General features: G+C 41.0%; 1 protein-coding gene across 1 annotated transcript in view; it reads left to right on the forward strand.

The window, feature by feature from the left end:
* Positions 1-23,920, forward strand: part of CALD1 (caldesmon 1) — a gene marked incomplete at its 3' end in the record, with an annotated part of 194,682 nt that overhangs the window by 141,824 nt on the left and 28,938 nt on the right. The window contains exon 3 of the mRNA XM_080614850.1: positions 20,592-20,738. Coding sequence (XP_080470976.1) covers positions 20,592-20,738 — 147 coding nt within the window. The remainder of the gene's footprint in view (positions 1-20,591; positions 20,739-23,920) is intronic.

The raw sequence follows: 23,920 nt of genomic DNA on the forward strand, positions 1-23,920 counted from the left end.
AAAGATACTCTCTATGCTCTCAGCATACTTAAAGTATTTGTAGAAAATTTTCTAATTGCTTAATAGCTGGATATAATCCTGTTAGCATTTGATACACTAGAAATTAAAAGCAGAAGCTCTCACCATTGCCAAGAAATCATTCCAGTTGGCCTGAAAATTTAGACTGCTTAATAAATGTATAGGGATGGAACTGGCTCACTTTGCTGGATGCTAAAGTGTTTACTGTGCAAGTTTCTAGGGAAAGCAGAATTGTCTTTGCTAACAGGTAGAATGTTTTCTCCTAGCAAATTGGAACTTTCCTTCAGACTTCACAGGTTGTTCATGGGCAGTTTGGTTGTTGGCAGCTCAGTCTTTCGTAGTCTTTTCATTATGTTGTAAGTTATCTTTTCTGGTTTTCAGCTGGATGCTCAATACTGATAACCAAATAGGTCTTTTTAGGAGAAGAGAAGGGTTGAAGGGGACACTTTTCCACAGACAGCAGCAGTTTTGGTGATACTATGTTATCTGGTTAATTCTGCTTCAAAATTTGATGCTTTTCATTTTCACTTGAAGCCATTTCTTTCCTTCTTTCTTGTCTTCTCTGTTGGCCATGCTTTTCATTTCAGTTTCTCAGCGGGCAATGGCCTGAATTTTTAGTTTGTAAAAGCTTATTTACATTACTGAGATATATAAGATGGACATAATGCAACTATAGACCAGATGCACAAGGCCTGTAGTGACCCTATTTGTCTACATTTTGAAAGGCAAGAATCTCAGTCAATTTCTGAAAGTGGCAGTTCCCCAACAGTGCCAAGTATACCATGGGCCAAGAAACAGGCAGTTTTCTTACAGTGTCCTGTCCGTTTGTGAGCTGCAATGTTTATATCCATGTTGCAACTCAGTGCCTGTTGTCTTGGAATGAAGTTTGAAACACTTGGGATGGTGAGTAGTTTTGATGCAAATATGTTTGTCTGTGGGTGGACCCACATACTTATGTTAAATACTGTAACAACAATATTCTATGTATATGAAGCATTCTTTATGTATTAGTTGTCACCGCCTGAATGAAATACATGTACTTTGTGTCTGGTTTACACAACAGAAACAGAGGTTATGGAAGACTGAATGTCCAGTTCGAGATTTTGTTGCTAGATTTAGGAACTTTCTTCTTACGGAGCAGAAGAAATTTAGTGGAAGAACTAAAACATTTTTAAGTGAGATTATCCTCAGTGAAAGAAACATTATAGCAGGGAAAGGACAGACATATAAGGAAACATCTGTGAGATTTCACAGCTTTCTTGCCTCAGTGAAAGATGCTTGTCTTGCTTCCAGCATAAGGAAGGCACTGAGTGTTGAGAGCATGAAGATGGATTGATCTGTGTAAGGTTTTAGATATCCACCTGAATCTGAAGTCATGACTCTGTGAGAATCAAATTTCTAGGATTTTGTCAGAGAACAAGTGACTCTGGAGAGTTTAATGAAAACCGTGACCACCCTGTGCAAGCCTTGGTTCAAGCCAGGACAGTGGCGAGAGATACCAGACTCAGCCTGGTACTGCTCTCTGTGAATCCAAATGCCTGAAATGAGCTATGAGAATTGTTTCTGACTGAAGGTAAATTTAGCAAAACCAAGAAAAATTGTCAGAGTTCTGGGCAGAACTGAGAGTTCAGAGCAGAAGTGGTTGGGAGTTCATGTTAGGTTTCTGCCTAAATGAAAACAAGAGGAAATACTTTAAATTAAAACTTAAAATAAAGCATTCTGATTTTTTTTTAATATTTTGATTCAAATTGATGTACATTTTAAAGAAAAAAGTTAAAATAAAAAAAAATTGTTGTAGGATTTGCCTTCTTGCTTCACTCTGAATTAAAATAAACCAGCTCTGAACATTTTCCATGCCACTTCACTCTGACAAGGGATTTTTCGTCTGCTTCAGCAAAACTACAAAATTCATTGCTACTGCAGATCTTAAATTCAGATAGCTCCTCCACAGCCACACTGTTGGCATAGGTGTTCAACTAGTGTGGGATGGGGGTGGCAGATGTTCATCCTGCTTCTTCATACCCTTGTCTGTTCCTTTCCTGCAAACCTACAGTCCCAGGCCTTCCCGTTTAGCCGGTTCCCAATTCAGAGTAAAGCAAAAAAGGTTCCAAAGAACCAATTCTCTGGTGATTATTTTAAGCCCTCTGTGTTCTTCTGGCCATATATATGCATATATATATCCATATAATGCAGATGCAGTAAACTAGATAATCCAAAACCATATGTTTAAAAATCCAACCAAGAAAACCACTTCCACAAATCAGTTGAAATAACTGAAACATGGATGCCTACTTGACCGTAACTTTTCATTCCTTTTACATTTTATTTTGTTAAAGAAAACATTAAAAAAACTTTCTTTCCACCGCTTTCATGTATTGAAATTTGATGTATGTTTTGAGCTGTGTAGTCACTGAAGTGTAGTAAAAAAGTCTCCTTGACTTCAGCAAGGCTTCTTGTGTGTATAAGTAGCTGCAAGGCCAAGTTTATAATTATATATCTGTATAATGTTAGCCTTCATGCATTTATCCATTCCAATTTTAATTCTCCATTTCATAAAATATATGATCAGATTTTGGAGCTCAAACTAAGCTGATGTCGTCCCTTTTAATTTAGGACTCAGCCTTTTTATTCTCCTCCTGTGTTTTATTTTTATTAGTTGCTTTCTTTTTGTGCTGATGTGCAGCACATATTGTTAAAGCCACTTACTAGAGCCAGAATTTTACAGCATGGAGACTGTCCTAATAAGGGAAAAAAGCCTAGCTCTTTATTGGTGAGGTAAGGGAAATCAGGCAGCGGATATTTTTTTTAGCTGATTGAGAAGGATAAGGTGTGGTTTGGCAGGTATCACATTGGTTTGGCATTTGCTGACATGGTTCCTCTTTTCTGCAGTTCATATCCTTTGCAGAGTAGGCAGTCAGAGAGGGCTTCCCCCTTTACACCCCCTTTGCCTTTCCCTCCCTTCTTCCTTCTCTTTTTCATAAGTGTTGCCATGAAATCTCACTGACACATAAACTGCATGTGGTAAAGAGATATTTATGCAAGTTTATCAGTACCATACCATAATCACCTTTTTAGGGAACAATGGGCACGTTGGAACACAGTGGTCCTATGGGTTGTTCTACATCTAACGCATTTAAACATTTTGTGAAGTTGTCAGAAAAATCACACTTCAGTCCAAAGTATATGACCTCTTCTCAGTCTCTCATTGAAGAAAAGTACCAACTACAAGGTTTAGTTGATGCTTTATATTGCTGAGCTATTTTTCTTTCAAAATGCTTTGAAGGCACATGTTGAATTCCAGAGATGAGTAATGCATTCTAGGCTTAAATACAGGCTTCAGGTCTGAAGTCAATAAAGATTCATGGGTTTTAAACTGAGTTACAATGAGCAAAGTTTCAAGAGAGGACAGAAGCTGGTATTTAAATTCTTTTTTTCCTCAGTTGCTGTTTGCCTCTTGGTAACTGAAATATCAAGCCAAGTATTGTCTGTGCTTATTCAGTCTGTGCTGTACCAGGAAATCAGAAGTGACATAAAGTGGCTGCCCTCCTCCCACCCAGTGCTGCAGTGTAGTTCTTTGACTGTAGGAGAAATAACAGTTAATCTAGTCACTAAATGCCCAGTTTTCTCTGTCACTTGCTTATTTACTTTCTTCTGAGTATTGTAAGCTTGATTATGTCACTTGTGAAGCAGTTTTTCCCTTTTCCAACTCCCCATAATAATTGTAGAGTACATATCCTGTTATTGTTGAGGTTAGCTTACTGTAGGCAAAAGATGTAAAAGATAAAGTTGGATGATAATAAAGCAGAAAAGAAAAATAAACAACACTGGTAACAGGAATTGGATGTACCAGTTCACATTAAACAAAATGTACAGATGCACTATTAGGAGTAGGCTACTCCTGAAAGCTTGCTGCACAACCACTCTTGAGGGGTTTGGTAGGGTTTTTTGTCTGATGCCTGTTTGTATTCAGACCCTTCTTCCTCAAAGTCAGAATCCCTCTTGAAGATCAGGGACTTGGGTAACTTTGTTTTCTTTTTTTAATTTCCATCCACAGTTTTTCCATGTACCTTTACTAAAAAAGCAGTGAGAGATATTCAGAATCTTGTGAGCAAAAATGACTCCAGCAGAACCTGGCTTGCCAGTCAGGGAGGATTAAGTCTGTGCAGGCAGTTTTGATTCTGAACTCTGAATCTTTTTCAGATTACTTTCAGTCTGCTTTATGCTATTGCTTCGAGGATCTGGTCTTCTTGTAGGTCCTCCAGGTGAAGCTGGTTGTATTACAGAACAAAAAAAGATGATTCTTGTTCCAGACACCTTAAAACCTTATTCATAAAATAATTCCTAACTGGCATGTTGTGCATTTCAAAAATTTGAGAAAGCAGCCTAGAAGCAGTCAGTCCAGGCGCACTTGTTTTCCTTTCTAAGGAAAATCTCCACTCTAAGAAAAGTGGAGGCCTGTCCGAGAGGTATGTCCTTGAGACCAATCCACTTGTCACTACAGGATGAGAGATTCTGGCTTCTGTTTGGTTTGTCATAGCCAAATTGCCTGCAACTTATTTTCTTTTAACCATAAAAATACATTACCTGTTTCTGAACAGGAGATTTTAGGCTTGCCATGTACAATATCTTCTGCACTGGAGTTGCTTCAGTGTAATTACGGAAGTGTCACAACTGTTGCTGTCCTGGCACAATCCTTATTGCAGGTTTTTTGTTGTTTTTATTTTGAGATTTTATTTTCTAATGAAGTTTGTAGCTCAGCAGTAGGATCGTAGGATGGGTGAGCCTCACAAGGGTCAATACACTGTACGTTTCAGCACCCACAAATGATGTGGACCATCCTCACACACTGACATGGCCATGGTGGAACCTTTGTAGTCTCAGTGTTCATTTTCATGTTGCTCCTGGCTTCCCAGTTCCTGTAGTTACAGTGGCCTCGCTTCTGTCATGTGGTTCCTTTCCATATTTCTTTTGTTCTTTCCTTTCAGCTCTCTCTTGCTACTGTATTGTATGAGGTTTTGTAAAGCCTAAATGAAGTGTGTTCCAACCCCACGCTATGTTCTCTTGCATGCCAATTTCTTCAAAAGTAACCTCCCATTTTTAAATTAATGTTGAATAACAGTCTTGTGCATTTTGTGTAACACCCATCTTTCCTGTGTGAAGCAGAAGATTTTTAGGATTGTGCTTCTCCTGCAGGAGGGAAATCACTGGCATGGATTCTGGGTGTGTACAATGGTGGTGTGCATCTTGGCCTTAGTCATCTCCCTCCTTCTGGAACAGGAGTGGTCAGGCACATTGTGTCAGCAGTTTTCTTTCTCAGGATTTGAAAAAGCCCCAAAGCCTAATTAGCAGAGGTTACATTTGCCTCCAAAGCTAGCTAAACTTTTACTTTAGTTAGAAAGATTAAGGCTGAGGACTGACTTTCTTCTGGCTCCTCTAATAAATTTGCCATAAAGGCTGTAGGAAAGCAGTTCTGAAGTTCATTGCAACTGCAGGTTTCCCTCAAGACCAAAAACATGCTGAAAAGCTCTCAACACTATAGCAATGCTATCCTGATATTCCTGTCAGTCCCTATCTATATGGCTGTGAAAGCTTCCCACTGACAGCATGTGCATAATTTGCAGCCTATCAAGTTGAGGACAAATATTTCTGTCTTCCACATATCTGAGAACTGCATTTGGTCCTTTGCCACTTTGAGCAGTCATGGAGTTAATTCTTTGCTTGATTTCCTGGATTCTTCTCCTCTCTTAAACTCACCCAGCACCCTGAGAGTGATCAGGTACGAGACATCCATGGAGGTACTGTTGCTACCTCCCATCCAGTCCTATGCTTATAACCTCTGAATTTAGGAAGGTGAATGCTCTGGACCTATGAAACGGTACTTGTTTCTGTTACATCCTCTGTGTGCTAGTTGTTTCTTGTGCTGGTCTGCCCTAGCAATCATGCCAATGTGTTTACTTTCCCCAGAAAAAGGATATAATTATGGTTTTCACAAGGTTAAAGCTAGAAGAGGTTTTGCTGTTTAATGCTTAGTGTCTGGCTTCCAGTCACTTCCAGCACTTCTCACTATGCATGACATCATTGCAGTAGAGAGGTTCAGTCTTGGGAGAATGTAAGGCTCAGGGCTCACAGGTTTGGAGAAAGAAGATGGAGGCATCCGTTAAAATGCCATTAGGTGGGGATGCCATTAGGTGGGGAGTGACAGAGGCTACCTAGAACGCAAGAAGAAACTGGAGAAGTAACTGGAAAAGCTTCTGGGGAGATGAAATAGAGGAGAAAACCATTTGGAAGTTTTCTTTGTAACATAAAGTAGGTTGTGGGACCTTCCCTGGAGCTTTCCAGATCTTTGGTAATTTGATGAATTTGGTGTGTGTTATTTTGAGCAAACTTCAGGAAAGGTCCAGAAAAAATGTTTATATATGCTTATAGCTATGCACTAACACTGTCAGTGTCTGTCTTACACTCATCTTGAGCAGGCAGAAGCACCTGTAAGTATGACATTAGCAAAGAACTGCTGGTGCTTAAATTTTATGCCTGAATTTGCATTAGACTTATTGGTCTTACAATACCTTATTAATATAGATAACACCCATCATGCTAGTCTCTGGATTCCTCAAATGCATATTTTTTTCACTGAACATTCTTGTGCATTAGTCAGGTGAGAACTGATGCACCTGAGAGCTTAAGCATCTCATACTTAACCATCGTCATGCTAGAAGCAGGCTTAACTTATTTTTCCAATTTGAAGGATCTCCAGACCTTTTTGTTACCTGCTGCTAAAGTTTATCTTCTTCAAACATGATTACCATATTCTTACTCAGTAATCTCAGTAGACTGAGTTGTGGTAGCAGGTTGGACCACACTCTTTGTGAGCAGGAATTCAAATTCTTTTATGCTTGTCTTAAGTCTTTATCATGCCAAATATTCTGCAATTTACATTGCCAAATCCTTGCTTGCCAAATGTTGTATATTCACAAAAGTGTATTAAACACAGGTTTGCTACCCAGTGCTTGTTTTTTGGCCCTTTCCAGTGCCTTCCAGGATGCATAATTTAATTTTGTAAGAACTTTCATAAAAGGGTAAATTGAATTGTATCTCGCTTGCCTGGGAGTGCATGTATGAATAGTTACTGTGGACTACTGGGAAGAGGATACTCGGATGAACCGAGTGGCATGTTTGGATCAAGATTAAAGTCTGCTTTCTGGTGTTGTTATTTCTAAGGAACGATCCGCTGTGCAAATGCATTGTTATAGGAGTCTCACTGTCTTCCTAAAGCAGTCTTCTTGCAGTGCAGGTGAGATGGGGAACATTTTGACTTTAAATCAACACAGTCCTGCAAAAGCCAGTGTTGGAAGGGTTGTCTGACACTGAGGTCAGTCCCATCTACACTGTGGGACTGAAGAGGGTGCGGAGAGTTATGGTGCACAGAAATCTTCCCATGTGATGTTGTCTACAGTTCCTATAGACTAGAATCTCTCTGGTGTACAGCTGATGTTTTCTCATTCAATCACCTTTTGGAAGTCCTACATCGCCAAGCTGGCTTTCTGCACCTGTTGAAGATTGAGAAACAGAAGGGTTTGACAACAAGCTAACTCCTTGTCTTCCAATGGTAGGGGGAGGACCCTGCACCCCATTTTCCATACTTCCAGACACCTAAGTGTATATGAGTTCACATCCTAGTGCTTCAAAAAGGTGCCAGGCTGTGTTGAGGCATGTTGACCCCTGCACAAAGCTTGAGGTTCTTTCATAGTGACACAGCTGCAAGATTCCCTGGGCTAAACCAGCTTTCCACCCTTCCTTTCCCATTTCCCAGCAGGCACAACCCTTTTTAAATTGTAAACTACTGATTTGGAAGTACCTAGCAACAGAGGCATTACACAGAGAAGAGGCAGGCTATCACTTGCTCAGAGAGAGCTCAGGGGAGGATGTGTCTTTGTTCAGTATGCCAGCAAAGAAAAGTCCCAGGATAATCAATTCTGCCCGTGGCTTTCACACGCTTTCAGGCACAGCGATGGAAGTCAGCACGGTGCAGCTGGTAGCTTCAACAGGTTTTGGAGCAGGCATGAAGTAGTGCACCCAAAACAAGAATCTTATCTGCTAATCCTAATCTGGTTTAGGCTAAAAGAAGTTTGTTCATCTGTGTCTCTGTTTTGTATCCCATTAACTGGCATTATAGTAGTAATAACACCCACCATGCAGAAGTCAGAAGGGGGTGCAAGGATTATTAACATTGATAAACATTTGTAAGGCACATTGAGATCTTTCAATGGAAAGGATTTAGCAACTGCCAAGTACTAATGTAACAATGAGGGGAAAATAACCATTGGTCTACATTCACTCCTGGAATGTAATGGATTATACCAGACAATTTGTGTGTGTGTGTTTAATAATGAATTTATTGTATTATATTCTCTTTAAAAATGGCAGTTGAATCTGTAAAAAAAGGCTTTTCTTTTTGGTGGTCGAAACTTATCATCTCTTGTCTCCTCAAACATTTGAAACTAGAGTCTCTTTAGTCTGCATTTGCAGTCTGCTCCTTTTAGCCATATCACTTTCTTGCCACAGGAGCCCTTTGCTATCCTTCCAACCTTGCTGGCCACCTCCTCTCACTTTCCTTCTACTGCTGGTCACACTCCTCTCTTATATAGTCCCATCGGCTTTGCTCCTTCACCTGTGCTTCCCTGGACTCAGTTGCCATTTCTTTGAGCAGTATGATGAAGTACAGATAAAAGCAAGTGTATATTGTGTGTCACCAAATTGCTACTTTGTGGACCAGTGCTTTGCTTATGGTGTGCAAGGGCAAGAACAATCACAACACAACATAATGCTATGCTCTGCAACAAGGGCACACTCATTGCTATCTGGAATCAACTCAGAGCTCATAGGTCCAGCCTCTCTCCTGCAACCCAGATGCCAGTGCAGAAGGATCATGAATGTATTTTGCCTGTCGGACAGGCTGGAGCTGAGGCAAGGACTGAGGCGTTGTGGCCAGGGTGAAGGGATGAACATAAAGCTCTAAAGGGGCTGGGGGTAGGCTAACCAGATAGGGCAGAGGATGGCTGACTGGCAGTGGAAGATTTGCCAAAGAAACAACAGGACCTGATCAGTAAGTTGCTGTGAGCATATAGATGGCACTATCACTTAGCTTGCTGTGTCCATGAAGAACTTATCTGTGTGGGGATGCTGCATTATAAAGCATTTTCCAGCAGTTATTACAGACTGGTTCCCTATGTGGAGCTGGCTATTCCAGAATGGAAAAAAAAAAAACCCAAACCAAACAAACAAAACCCCACACAAAACCCAAACAAAATAAACAAAAAAAACCCCAACAGAGACCATAATAATTGCTGTGATTTGGAAACATTGTATATTGCGGCAGTTTGTGTTAGGTGCCTTATGCCTCTGACAGCTGCATATACCCAGTTGGAAGTCCGTAAGAACTTTTAGGATAAGAAAATTGTTATCTTCTTCCATTTCCTAGTTTTTATTAGGGTATTTTCTGTTCTGAATAATTTATAAGTTGTAGATAATTTGTTACTGAATCTTTGAAATTGAAAAGTTGGGGGTTTGGCGCTTTTTTTTTTTTTTTAATGCTTTTTAAAGAGCAGTGGTTTTTAGATTTATATTTTCAGAGTGACTGACCAGCTCTCATGAATTCAGTCAGCTTTCCAAAGGCTTTCTCCAATAGTTTAAACTGATTGAGTTGTTTGGTCGTTTCTTACAAATAACTTCTCTTGGAATAAGGATCACAGCGGTAAAGCCAGGGTACTTTTTTGTGTTTATGTGGGTGTAGTTGCAATGGCTACATTTCAGACTTCCAGCTGTTTAAACTGCACAACGCCGTTATACGATGTCTGCAAATCATTGTAACACGAGTGTGCTGTTCAAAGTGTTGTACGTGACCTTGCATATCTGTATGGGTCTGTTTTATGGAAGGGCTTTTTACCTTTCATGAAGGTGAAAGACACATTGGGATTAGCTTTCAGAGAGATGCATGGAATGTATCTGCCCCTAATCCTGTTAGCAAATGACAGGATCTGCACTCATAATTCCTCCGCTGTCTCACTGAAAATGTCTCCTAATCACCTTGGCTGTTGACAGTTGGTTTCTTAAACACCTGAGAAAGAGACAGATGCTTGTCCATGTTAAAAGTGAACAGCCATGAATTTCCCTTGAAACCAAATCCGCGCCTGCACAGCATCCATGAGTTGTGTGCGCAGGGAATCGGTACTAGAAAACCTGGAGACATCTGACTTCCATTACCTTTTTTCCCATTCCCCATATGTTGTAGCACAGCACTGGATGTATTTGTAATGCCATATCCCCCCTAAAGTGGTTTATTTCAGTTAGTATCAGGCTTCACAACCCGCTCCGTTTTGGTGCATTTTCTGCTCTTGCGTTTCAGCTGTTTTCCTGTTTGCAGCATTTATTTCATTATTTAGTCTGCTGTGCTATGTTAAGGCTGTGTCCTCATCTTGCATATTTTGTGTCGGGAAGAGTGGATAAAAAAAGATTATTCTATGATTATCTGAATGATTATCTGGTAAAACTATTTTTCCAGGCTTGCTGTGTTAAGTACATGCCTTGTACTTTGTTCATCAGCACAGTCTTTACTCTATTTCTGAAGGCTCTAGCAGATACTTCAGGGACTTGTTTGTCTGTGAGCAATAGTAATTTAGTTACAATCTCTAATCCCCTGGGAAATACAGAGGAGTTTTGATGCTTCACAGAGCCTAGGCTAATGCTAACCCATACTTTTGATGAATTGACCAATAAAAATAGCAGGTTCTGACTGTTTGTTGGCATTTCAGATCATGTAACATTTCAGGCAAGATCAAAGGAGCTCCTGAGTGATGTGTAGTATAGGTAATCATGACCTGCTCTCTTAGAGTTTCCATTCTGTCGAGTCATGCTGGGTTTTGGCTTGCCAGGCTTTGGATAGCGTGTGAACCTGTTCGGTACTGATGGCTGAGCCACTTACCCAGTCCTGGTGCTTTCTCAGTCCTTGCTACTCCCCGATGGATCTCTTTTCCTTTTCCCTTGAATATTGTCCTTGAATATTTCTCTGTCAACCTTTCTTCATTCTCCATCTTGTGCCCTGTAGGGACAGATGCTCCTCATCCATTGCTGCTGTTTTTCCTTTAACCCCATCACCAGCCCAAGGAAAATGTCTTGTTCCAGGCCCCTTCCTATGGCCCTGGTCCCTGTTTGATCTATGCTTCCACATTACTTCTTCCTGCCTCACTGGTTTTCTGTCCCAATCTTGTTAAAACCCATAAACAGTTTCAGTGTCAGTCCTAAATCAGAGGCCGATGTTTTGGTTATGGAGTCATAGCCATAGGCTACAGGCTGATCCACCCTGGGCGCAGCTGCATTTCAGTGACAGATGAACTAACTCCTTTCAAAATGGGTGCAACACTGTTGGTGTGTGTTGCTCTTGATATCAATCAATGGGATGCCATAAACTTCCTGTCAGGATTCACGCACTGGAGAGTCCTGGCCCCTGGTTCCTCTTTACACCCTGCAAAATCTGGCAGGCAAGTGAAGAAAAGCTACAAATGCAAAAGGGGATTTTGCTCATAGAGATTTGTCATCTTTGAAAAGCAAAGCCATGTTTCATCTCAAATTTCACATCTTGTTTTGGCAGGGTGGATAATGAATACATATATGCTGGGAATTGATTGCGAGTAGATTGGGCATGGTGGTGGAGGATTAGAGTCTGTGACTGAGATTGGTTTGGATGTTAATGAATCCAATGGTTCTCTGAGTTAACTTTTTCAGTGTTTGTCCTTAGAAGATACTCAGTAGAGCAAGTACAGGTTGAAACTCAAGAAACTTCCTGTGTATGAGATCTATCCTCATGGTCATGCACTTCCTTTTATTATGCAGGGCTCTTAAAATGCAGCAATCATATTAACCTTTGTGGAGGGAATGAAATGCAAGCATTGATTTGTTAAGAGGGCTCTCTATTTCCTAATGTGCTGCATTAAGCAAGCTTTCAAAGCAGGTATCCAGGGTGAAAGTAGAGAAGCAGATCAAATTGAAGGCTAGGTTTCCAGGTCAATGATACGTGCATAATTTATAATAATTCAATTTGTGCTTTCCTGAAATTGTAGCTTTGTTCTTGTTTGCCAATCTGGGACGATGCAGCGTACTCTTTTGGCATAAAAAATAACACCAAAAATAATATATTAAAAAAAGGAAAAGTTTAAACTTTTTTCTTTTTTTTCTTCAGAAAACATTGCATGCTGAGATTACAGGGCTAAACAGGACTCTGAGCAAAGAGGAGTGAAAGCCAGTTCTCTTTCCATCCAGTCTCCTTATAGCTAAAATATCTTGCTAAAATATCCCTTGTTTCTGTCACTGCTATAGCTACACTAGGGTGAAGGTGGTCTGTACTCCGAGCACCATGTCCTGTAAGTCTGGTTTTAGCTCACCCAGCTGATGTGGTGATTACAGTAGTGAGGCATGTCTGGAAGGTCTGCTTTTTGCCATTGCTGCCCTCAGAATTGAACTGTTTGGAAAAAAAAAACAACCCTGGAACAATATAAAAAGCCTGGCATAAAAAATGTTGAAGTTGCTACTGCACCCTAATCCTACATATATGAAATCCAGAAGTGCAGTTCAGCTGGAAGGTCGTTATATCAGTCTAACAAATAAGCTAAATCTATAGTATTGTATGCTTAAACTATGACACAAATGCTCATGTCTGTCTTCATTTTTAATTCCTTCTCTCTTGAGTATATCTCTTAGTCATGCCAGTTGGAGTTTTATTTGCAATGAAATATAGAAGAAAAGGAGTTAGATCTTAACTTTGCATACATTCAGTAAGCTAGCAATTTGAGGTATAAAAGTGCCTTGAAAGCCATATTAAGTATAGGGCCCCAAAAACACAACAAAGAAGATTTCTGACTTGGCTTTATAGCAGTTGTGGATTGTACATTCTGAGGCAAACCCTCTAAGTCCTTACTTATCCCTCAGCTAGGCAAAATGCCCATTATTCTCAAGTCATATGTCTGAAACATTACTGGGTAAAGCTGTGGCATAAATTATTTTAGATTTTATATGCAATAAAGCACTGGAAACTGGAGGTGGTGGCAGCAAGCAGAAAGCAATTTGCTACAGAGTCAACAAATTCCAAATCAACCACAGTGGCATGCACAGCGACTGGATTTTGCCCCCACTTTTTCAAGTTTGAGAATTTAAGCTTATTTTGTACACTTTTTTGGATGTTTTTCATCTGCCAGGGAAACAGATTTCTGAGTGAATTCCACTAAGCTTCAAAGAAAGCAGTAAAAAAGTAATAGTTATCAGCTAGAAGGCACTTGGCCAGTGATTGTTTTCTGCCCAGTTACTTTTTTTCTTTTCTTTTCATGTGAAACTTCTAAATTAAAACAAGTTAAATGTACTGCACTGCTCACTGACAGGTCAATGTCAGGTCTATTGTGGATGAAATAAAACTGCAGAGCATTACAGGTTTCACATATTGGGAGAATTACATGCTTTTCCCTGGGACATTTCCAACAAGTGCTTTTATCTAAATATAATATATGTCAGAGACAAATTTGACATTGTTTCAGTAGCTGAAGGTTTTTACCCTTCATGTTAGCGGCCCTGCATGTGATTTATGCTGAGGTACTCGGAGGCGATTCAGCAGAGTTATTTGAATGTGCTTGGAGAATCTGCTTGCATTTCATATTATGAAACAGATCATCAGTTTTCAGCCATGAGGAAAGCAAAAAAAAAAAATAAAAAAGAAATAGGTGCATGCATGAGTCATTCCGCCTTTGTGCAGAATGATGCCATGATGTTACAGACTGGCTCTAACTACGAGGCCCAGGTTTCAGGGCTTGAATCTAAAACCATAGCAACAGTGTTGCTATGAGCAGAAAACTGCAAGAAATGAGTGTTGGCATTAAGAAAAGGTATTGAAACCCTTGACATCTGTGCAATTGAAACTTACATTTTCAACAGAAACCAGCAATTTGGGAACCCAGGATCTGTTCTTAAAGGCTTCAGTGCCATCTTCAGCAATGCAATAAAATCTCTGGCTACTTTTGGCATGGATTACTTGGTAGTCAACAAGTATTTTTGTCATCATTGTGGAGTCATTTTCGCTTGTGGTTATTGGCTTGCATATCACTTTTTATACTTCATTCTTCAATATGGATTGCTTGCACCTTATGTTTTTGGAGCCAAACCATTAAAAGGATAAGTGTAGCTGCTCTTTTCTTACTTGTGAAAAAACCTAAGTGTCAAAAACATCAAAAGGAAAGAAGCCATAAAAAGAAATGTTCACAAGCTAGACCTCTCAGAGGAGCTTTTCTTTCCCATATTTAGCTATTTTGTCATGCAAACAAAATAACAATCTCACAGCCAGATTCTTAACCAGAGTAAACAATCTAAAGATTTTCCTCAGCTGAAACAAAAACTAGTTATTAAAATGCTCATTGGTTTATCTTTTAGGTGTTTTAGATCTATGTTTAAAGTAGGAGAAAGACTTCTAAATGAATGGTAGGAAATGAAGGATGCCAGATTTGACAGAAAGAACATTCTTCTTCTAAATTATTGAATAAGTGATTACCCAGCAGAAAAATAATAGTTGAACGCTTTTGAGCTATGAAAAATAAGAAAGGATATTAGAAACACACAGTATGAAAATCATGTAAATGAGAAGGAAATGCATTGAATACCAGTGTCTTTATTTTTCCCAAAGAATTGTGTGGGTATCTGGGTAATTTTCCTGCTCAGAAGTACAGGCTGTGTAGCTCTGCAGAATTTGTGGCTGAAAAGAGTAAAAATATTTGTGAGATAAATTTTGAGGAGCATGAATGAGGAGTAATGTACCTTCTGTAAAAGGAAGATTGTAGTGCTGAAATCCAGCAGGTGCCACTGTATGATCTAGTATAAGTTTCCATACCTAAGAGATAATGGAATTTCACCACATTGTGTCTATAATGAGCACCCAAATTGGTATTTTACTGTCGTATAACTTCCAAAAAAGCATCCATCTTAATGTGGAAATGCGAGAGATGGATGCTCCATCAGTTCTTGTATATTTAATCATCTTCACTGTTAAAAGCATGTGCTTCATTTCCAGTTTTAATTTGCCTGGGTTTAATTTCCAGCCATTGGTTAATTTTATCCACTTGTCTCTCCTACATACAAAGTGAAAAAAATGGTGCATGTCAAATTGAGAAATATGTAAAAAGTATGGGTGTTAATAACAGCATTCACGCACAACATTGGACTGAGAACTGTGTGGCATGTCTGCATGTCTCCAGCATAATGCCCTGTTTTCACTCACTACATCTTTTTGAAACATGAACACTTTGGACTGAAATTCTGCTCATTCCGTCATAAAAATGAATCTTCTTGAGCAGGTCTGAGCAGAATGCTGGCAGCTGTCATTGAATTATGGAGGAATGATTACCAGAAATAGTTTTCCCCACAACTGCCCCCCACCATTCACCACATTTTTAGATATGACTTGAACAAAATACAGCTGATACTTGACACGCAAAGCTTGACAGAGGCATAATCCTCTAGAAGCATGTGCATTTGTTATGTTTTTTTGAGGTGAAGATTGATCAGTTGCTTATAACCACGTTATGAAGCATGTATCATAACACATATTAAATGAACAATAAAAAAACTAAAAACATGTGCAGTCATAAATAACAAGGGACCGAATATCAACAATGACACAAAGAGCACTCCCCAGTGGGTATTATAACACAGTCCATCCTCACCACACGCATCCTTTCAGGAAGAGCCTGGGTAAATATAAAGGCATTCTAAGAGCACAGGAGGCCAACAAATGCAGCTTCTATAGACTGAGTCTGGCAGTGAAATTTGTTATCAAGGACATTTTACTGACATCCTCCATCTGCCATCAGTTTGGAGATATAATAATCAGCAGATGTCACTTCAACTGCTGTGGTGTCAGGTAATGAAGGATGAAGGTCTTAGAGGTAGGTTAGGTTGCAAGAGGAGCAGTTTGATACAGGAAGAATGACCTTATTTCTTGGGATGGACCATGGAGAAAATCAATCTTTAATAGGTGTAAAGGTTCCAAACAACAAAGCCATGTGGAAAAGAGCTGTCTGAATAGCTACAATTGCATCTAATTGAGGTACGTGTTGGGAGGGTAATGCTATGAATACAACGCCTTTTTCAGGCAGGGGAAAGGGAAGATAGACCGGCATTTGTGTGAATCATGGGTAAAAGAAGAAGCAGATCAGGGCTGCCTATTTAAGTTAAAAAAATCTACTCAAAGTTTTTTGTTCTGTTTGGAAAATTTTCACATATTTCTGACACTCTTAAGGCAGAATCAAAACTCCGATCCACAGCTCTTCTTTCTCCCTGCCTCCTTTAGAATGGAGTGGTGTAATCCAGCTTAAATTAGGCATTGTTTTTTTTCTACATGTGTGAAAAATGAAAAAGAATTTAGGTTCATCATGTTTAGTTTACAACTAAGGCATGTGGTGCTACAGATTATAAGGTTTCTCTTTAATCAGGAAGCACAGTGTTTAGAACAGGGAGCAGATCATCCCCTGTCTTTATGAAATGCCTACCACTGCAAAACCCTGAACTTGATCAGGAAATTTCAGTGCTGCCATAATTCAGACAATAATAACAATAATGTAGTACTGGGCGAGAAACTCTAAAACCAGAGTGTGTTAGATAATGTTTGAACTGATTTGCAGTTTCAAATGGAAACCAGTTGAAGCTGGATTGTATGAAATGGTTTCAGCCCCATAATCATCCTAGCTATTACCAAGTTTCTTACTGGGTTATAACTTTATTCAAATTCAGTTCTTGACATAAAATAGAGACAATGCTGAATCTCTCTTAAGATGTTCTGAGGCAAAGGGCCTCATCCACTATATTCCCAACCCAGCAGAGCTATTTTCCACTCTAGACTGTAGAGTACCCTCCATTCAGTCTGAGGATAGGTTCGGATTTACTGAAATAATCAGGAGATTTTTTGTTGACTTCAGGAGGTTTGGGATTTCAGTCTTGGAGATACAAATCTGTCCTAACCACTCAACAGAGCAGAGCGTCTGTTATTACTTGTTATCCCTACCTAGCATGGTGGGAAATGTCCTCTCATATAGATGAGATGCTCAGTTTCCTGTACTTGAGTTGTGCTGTGTGGGAAGTATGACAGACTCAGCATTAATGCTTTACTAGGACAACTTATCAGCAATGCATAGAGGTTACACTGCTTTTTCTCATTTCAGGAACTCAGAGAAGGTAATAGAAGAAGCAAATAACACTCTTCTATTTTACTTGAAATTTAGACCAAGAGCATGTTGTCTTTGGTAACAAGGTGTAGGATGGTTTCCAAGTCATCATCTTTTCATCTGAATATTTAATAAGAGGTGTCACTTATCAAAAGGCTTGGTGTACTACTTTAAGATCACGCTGTGCTGTGCTCCCATTGCCTGAGATAGCTGGAACAGCTAACTATAGAGAGACAATTGCCTGTAAAGACTTTGAACAGTTATGTGGAAGGTGAAAAATGGATCTAAGGTTAGTTTAATTTAGTCGTGGGGTGTGTATGCATGCTGGGCAGCAAGGCTGTTCTCCAAGGATGGAGAAACAGCACAGGCCAATGTGGATCATCAGATTTCCATCTTTGTGATATACAGAGCTGAAATCTTGGAGTTACGTTTTCTATTATTTGTTCACTCTTGGTCTAAAGAATGTCAGAAGATGCAGGCAAGTGAAAGATAAGCTCTGAAGAGCTCTCAAATGCATTTTGCTTGTGGTGAATAGCTATAGAGAGCTGTAACAGTGGGAGAATGAGGGTCAGTCTTCCCATTCCCAGTGGTGGGTGTACGGATTTGTGAATCTGCCTGTAGTTTATTTTCTATGTGAAATTAGTTGGACATCCTAGACAGCAAAGGAGGAGGAGCTACTTAGATAACTAAGGAGAAGGGAGTGATGTGCTAGGTGAGTTAGGGTGAATGAACTCAGTGTATGAAGATTGAATGTGTAGTGAGATAAACGGTGTAGTCAGAGAAGTGTATTTTTCATGGGCAGAAGTGGCATTTGTCTAACTTGCACTACCTTTCTGACTGAATTTCTCATAGAAAGTCATTGGCAGTTGGGGTGATCATGTTGGATTGTTTCATAAATGATCTTGCTGTCAATTTGCTCACGATATGGTCATTAGCCTGTTAATTAACATAGCTAACCTGAACATGCATTTTCAGCCCACTCTACTATCAGTTTGCGGTGGCTAGTCAGGCACATCCAGCAAAGCTTGTATTTCCAAGGCAAGCAAACAAGCCTGTAGAAGTACAATCTGGGAAGTAGTGTTACCACAATTGTAAATAAAATATACACATCCATAAAATACTGTTATTAGTTGCTGATATGACTATTTCCATGTTATTGGGCATGTTTTATGTATCTATGCTGGTGCACAGAATTGAATACTCAAGGTGATCCTTAGGGATGGAACCCATACCTCCTGTACTTGCTCACTGTAGGAAACCACTATGATATGCAGTAAGATAGTGGATATACTTCAAAGGACATTGAGAGAAAGATTGTCAGTTTTCTTAACAGATGATCTATGTGTTAAGTGTCCAAGAACAGGAAATACATATCTGTTTTCATTTAACTTATATTTAATGTGTACCAATTTGAGGGAGTTTTTTTGCTTAGGGTATTCTTTTTCTTTCCTTTTTTAGTTTTCTGAGCAAGTGGTGGTTTTAAGAAGGCATTTTCAAGAGGTTTTTAGAAGAGGTTGTTCTCCTTGCTGTGTAGAAGTGTTCTGTGTAGGTACAGAGTGCAGGATAAACTACTTCCTCCTGTGGTGTCCTTGCAAAGACAAATCCTGAACTACAGGCACTGGGAATTGAATCAGTTATGGCCATTATCCAGAGGCCACAGGCTAGGAGCAGTGTGCCCTCTCCTTGCACCCTTATTTTTGGACTTCAGAGGTAAAAAGATCATAGGCTTCTTGCAGCCAGAACATCTTAGTAAAGAGTGGGCTTTCAGTGGTCAGTTTTATTCCAGAGAGTCTCTTCTGCAAATCAAAGACTGTATTGGTTTATTATTGTATCCATATGCTTTCTGTTCTAGACCTAAATGAAATGTTGTTCCCCTTTAAATTCCTTATAAATGACAGGAAGTGTTTTTCCTTACCTTCCCTGCATCACCTGTAGTGCTTTTGATTTTCTTCTTCCTTTTTTCTTCTTCCCTCTATTGTTATTCTTCATGGCCATGCTGCTCATGGTTTTCACCCTCTTTGAGAGAAGTAGTTTCTACAAGGAAAAGGTTGCAAGTTCTTGAAGTGGAGCATGAAAGCAGAAAAATCAAATACTTCAGTGCAGAGATGATGAAAATGCTACTCTAGGTCTGCCAAGTAGCCTAGCCATGTTGTTTTTAACATGCACTTTTAATTTTTAAAGCAAAATTGTGATAATTGAATCTCTGCTGAACCTGTACTTTCACCCTTCTCTCAGTAAAGGAGAAAAGTAGTACCAGAAAAAGGTGATTGGAGAGTCTTTGATCCAAAGAGCAAGATTCATGACTAATGTTTTAGTTCCCCTTACTTTTAAAAAATGCCTTGAAATGCAAGCTTTAACTGTGCTTGCTTTCACTCTGTTCAGAGCTCTTTTTTTCTCTATGTGCATGGCTATGCAGCTTAAATGTGTGACTACTAAAGGAAAGGTGACTTCTTAACCATTTTGTATCAGACCATAAGCAAAGTAAATGAAGGTCCTGACAGGGTCTGGAACATGTTAGATTTCTATTTCACTTTCCCTGCACAAAAAGGTAAGAGGAATGCAGGCCTTTCCATTTATCTCACACAGTAATAATGCACTTAGCAAAGATTTGAACGGGCTACAGGATTATTAGGATTGCAATGTCTTGCTTTCCTTTTCAAGTAAGATGAAGCTAAATGCAATCATCTGTTGAGTTAGATGAACACAATGGGTTCTCAGCTGTAGGCTTTCATCACAACAGTGATCTTGCATGATTTGGCGTGGCAGGGCTTTGGGCTCACAAAAATTTTGTAGGTGTCAGATGTTTGGCACTCAGAACCAACAACTGAGAGCCGCTGTCATACTCGTGTCTCTCTGCTTTCTAGGCTTTCAATTTTAGAATACTGTCACCATTTTCAGCATGTGATTTTTAGAGGAGGCTAATGAAAAGCTGCTAGGCTAAGTCCTATTTCAATTATGTGGGCTTGAGTGAATCTGCTCAAGCGCTGCTGTGTGCATTCTGGCAGGATCATGGTGTAGTCTGGCAGGATGTTTGCTCAGCTACAGAGCTTTTATGGCTTTGTTATTTTCTGTAGGAGCAAATTGACAGTGTGGTATGGCTGCTGCCTTCACTGTGACTATTTTGTCAAGTTCTTTTCTGAAAAAGTAAACAAAACCAAGGTTTGAAACTACACATCTCAACATCAAAGCATATTTTCTAAACAGCGTATGGAGCAGGCACTGCAGCCACACTTACTGTACCCTGCTCAACTGCTTTTTTGTAATTTTTCAGTGATAGTATCCTATATGCTATAGCCCCTTTGTTTTGTTTCCCTGTTTTTGTTGCAGGCTGTCTTACCAGAGAAATGACGATGATGAGGAAGAAGCCGCCAGGGAACGTCGCCGACGGGCTCGGCAGGAGAGACTGCGGCAAAAAGAAGAGGGAGATCTATCTGGAGATGTAACAGAGAAATCAGAAGTTAATGCCCAAAACAGGTAAATGTCTGAAGTTGTTTACTGACAAGTCAACAGTAACTTTTTTTCAGAGTAGAGAAGTATCTTGAAGAGGTCTGTTTCGCTGCTTAAATTCTAAGCACCAGGTTAGGACATCTTTGCTCTGACAAGGACCTAGCACAGTGAGGAGCACAAGTGACTGTCACAGTGGGGTGGGAGCGTCACTGAAGCTGGACTTGAGGCCATGCTCATGACCCATTCCCAGGGTGTACTCAGAGCTGTCTATGGGTAACTTAGGTGGGGATCATTGAGGGTAATACTTCTGATGCATCCTGCTGTCAGATTCCCTCAGGCATGACTGCATCTGGACTCACAAACCTCTACATCTTTTGACCTACTTATAGTATAGGAGGCATGATCATAGGATCATAGAATCATAGAATAGTTAGGGTTGGAAAGGACCTTAAGATCATCTAGTTCCAACCCCCATGCAATGGGCAGGGACACCTCCCACTAAACCATGCCACCCAAGGCCTCATCCAACCTGGCCTTGAACACCGACAGGGATGGAGCATTCACAACCTCCCTGGGCAACCCATTCCAGTGCCTCACCACCCTAACAGTAAATAATTTCTGCCTTATATCCAATCTAAACTTCCCCTGTGTAAGTTTTAACTCGTTACCCCTTGTCCTGTCACTACAGTCCCTAATAAAGAGTCCCTCCCCTGCATCCTTGTAGGCCCCCTTCAGATACTGAAAGGCTGCTATGAGGTCTCCACTCAACCTTCTCTTCTCCAGGCTGAACAGCCCCAACTTTCTCAGCCTGTCTTCATACGGGAGGTGCTCCAGTCGTCCCCTGATCATCCTCGTGGCCCTCCTCTGGACTTGTTCCAACAGTTCCACGTCCTTTTTACGTTGAGGACACCAGAACTGCACACAATACTCCAAGTGAGGTCTCACAAGAGCAGAGTAGAGGGGCAGGATCACCTCCTTCAACCTGCTGGTCACACTGCTTTTGATGCAGCCCAGGATACGGTTGGCTTTCTGGGCTGTGAGCACACACTGAAGCTGGCTCATGTTCATTTTCTCATCGACCAACACCCCCAAGTCGTTTTCCGCAGGGCTGCTCTGAATCTCTTCTCTGCCCAACCTGTAGCTGTGCCTGGGATTGCTCCAACCCAGGTGTAGGACCTTGCACTTGGCATGGTTAAACTTCATCAGGTTGGGATCAGCCCACCTCACAAGCATGTCAAGGTCCCTCTGGATGGCATCTCTTCCCTCCGGCGTATCAACCGAACCACACAGCTTGGTGTCATCGGCAAACTTGCTGAGGGCGCACTCAATCCCACTGTCCATGTCACCGACAAAGATGTTGAACAAGACTGGTCCTAACACCGATCCCTGAGGAACACCACTCGTTACCAGTCTCCAGCCAGACATCGAGCCATTGACCACAACTATTTGCGTGTGGCCATCCAGCCAGTTCTTTATCCACCGAGTGGTCCACCCATCAAATTGATGTCTCTCCAATTTAGAGACAAGGATGTCATGTGGGACAGTGTCGAACGCTTTCCACAAATCCAGGTAAATGACGTCAACTGCTCTGCCCCTGTCCATCTGTTCCTTAGCCCCATCATAGAAGGCCACCAAATTGGTCAGGCAGGATTTCCCCTTAGTGAAGCCATGCTGGCTGTCACCAACCACCTTGTTGTTTTTCATGTGCCTCGGCATGCCTTCCAGGAGAATCTGCTCCAACATTTTGCCAGGCACAGAGGTGAGACTGACTGGTCTGTAATTCCCCAGGTCATCCATTTTCCCCTTCTTAAAAATGGGGGTTATATTTCCCTTTTTCCAGTCATCGGGAACTTTACCTGACTGCCATGATTTTTCAAATATGATGACCAATGGCTTAGCAACTTCATTCACCAGCTCCTTCAGGACCCGTGGATGGATTTCATCAGGTCCCATGGACTTGTGTACATTTAGGTTTTTAAGATGGTCTCGAACCAGATCCTCCCTACAGTGGGCCTGGAGTCTTCACTCTTACAGTCCCTGCATCCGCCTTCCAAGACTTGGGTGGTGCAGTCAGAACCTTTGCCAGTGAAGACCAAGGTGACATGCAATGTCAAGGCATGTGGGATTGGTGCCTCAAGCTGCAGCTGAAACCTGCCTGCAAGGAGCTGGGAGTAAGCGCTAGACCTCAGCCCTTACCTGGGTAAGGGCATTGTCTGGATTATACAGCTATAAACAGGAGAAAAGCATATGGAGTGGTACATAACTTGTCACAAGATGAGTGGGCAGAGCTGGTCTTCCAGTCTGTCCATCATTTATTCAGTTTCATATAATCACAAATAATATATCTAGGTTCCCAGTAGCCATAACACAATTGATAGAAGGGACCAGTAACGAGTGGTGTCCCTCAGGGATCAGTGTTGGGACCGGTCTTGTTCAACATCTTTGTCGGTGACATGGACAGTGGGATTGAGTGCGCCCTCAGCAAGTTTGCCGATGACACCAAGCTGTGTGGTTCGGTTGATACGCCGGAGGGAAGGGATGTCATCCAGAGGGACCTTGACATACTTGTGAGTTGGGCTGATGCCAACCTGATGAAGTTTAACCATGCCAAGTGCAAGGTCCTACACCTGGGTTGGAGCAATCCCAGGCACAGCTACAGGTTGGGCAGAGAAGAGATTCAGAGCAGCCCTGCGGAAAACGACTTGGGGGTGTTGGTCGATGAGAAAATGAACATGAGCCGGCTTCAGTGTGCGCTCGCAGCCCAGAAAGCCAACCGTATCCTGGGCTGCATCAAAAGGAATGTGACCAGCAGGTCGAAGGAGGTGATCCTGCCCCTCTACTCTGCTCTTGTGAGACCTCACTTGGAGTATTGTGTGCAGTTCTGGTGTCCTCAACGTAAAAAGGACATGGAAGTGTTGGAACAAGTCCAGAGGAGGGCCACGAGGATGATCAGGGGACGACTGGAGCACCTCCCGTATGAAGACAGGCTGAGAAAGTTGGGGCTGTTCAGCCTGGAGAAGAGAAGGCTGCATGGAGACCTCATAGCAGCCTTCCAGTATCTGAAGGGGGCCTACAAGGATGCAAGGGAGGGACTCTTTATTAGGGACTGTAGTGACAGGACAAGGGGTAACGGGTTAAAACTTAAACAGGGGAAGTTTAGATTGGATATAAGGCAGAAATTATTTACTGTTAGGGTGGTGAGGCACTGG

Source organism: Psittacula echo (assembly GCF_963264785.1).
Source record: "Psittacula echo genome assembly, chromosome: 1".
Lineage (NCBI taxonomy): Eukaryota > Metazoa > Chordata > Aves > Psittaciformes > Psittacidae > Psittacula > Psittacula echo.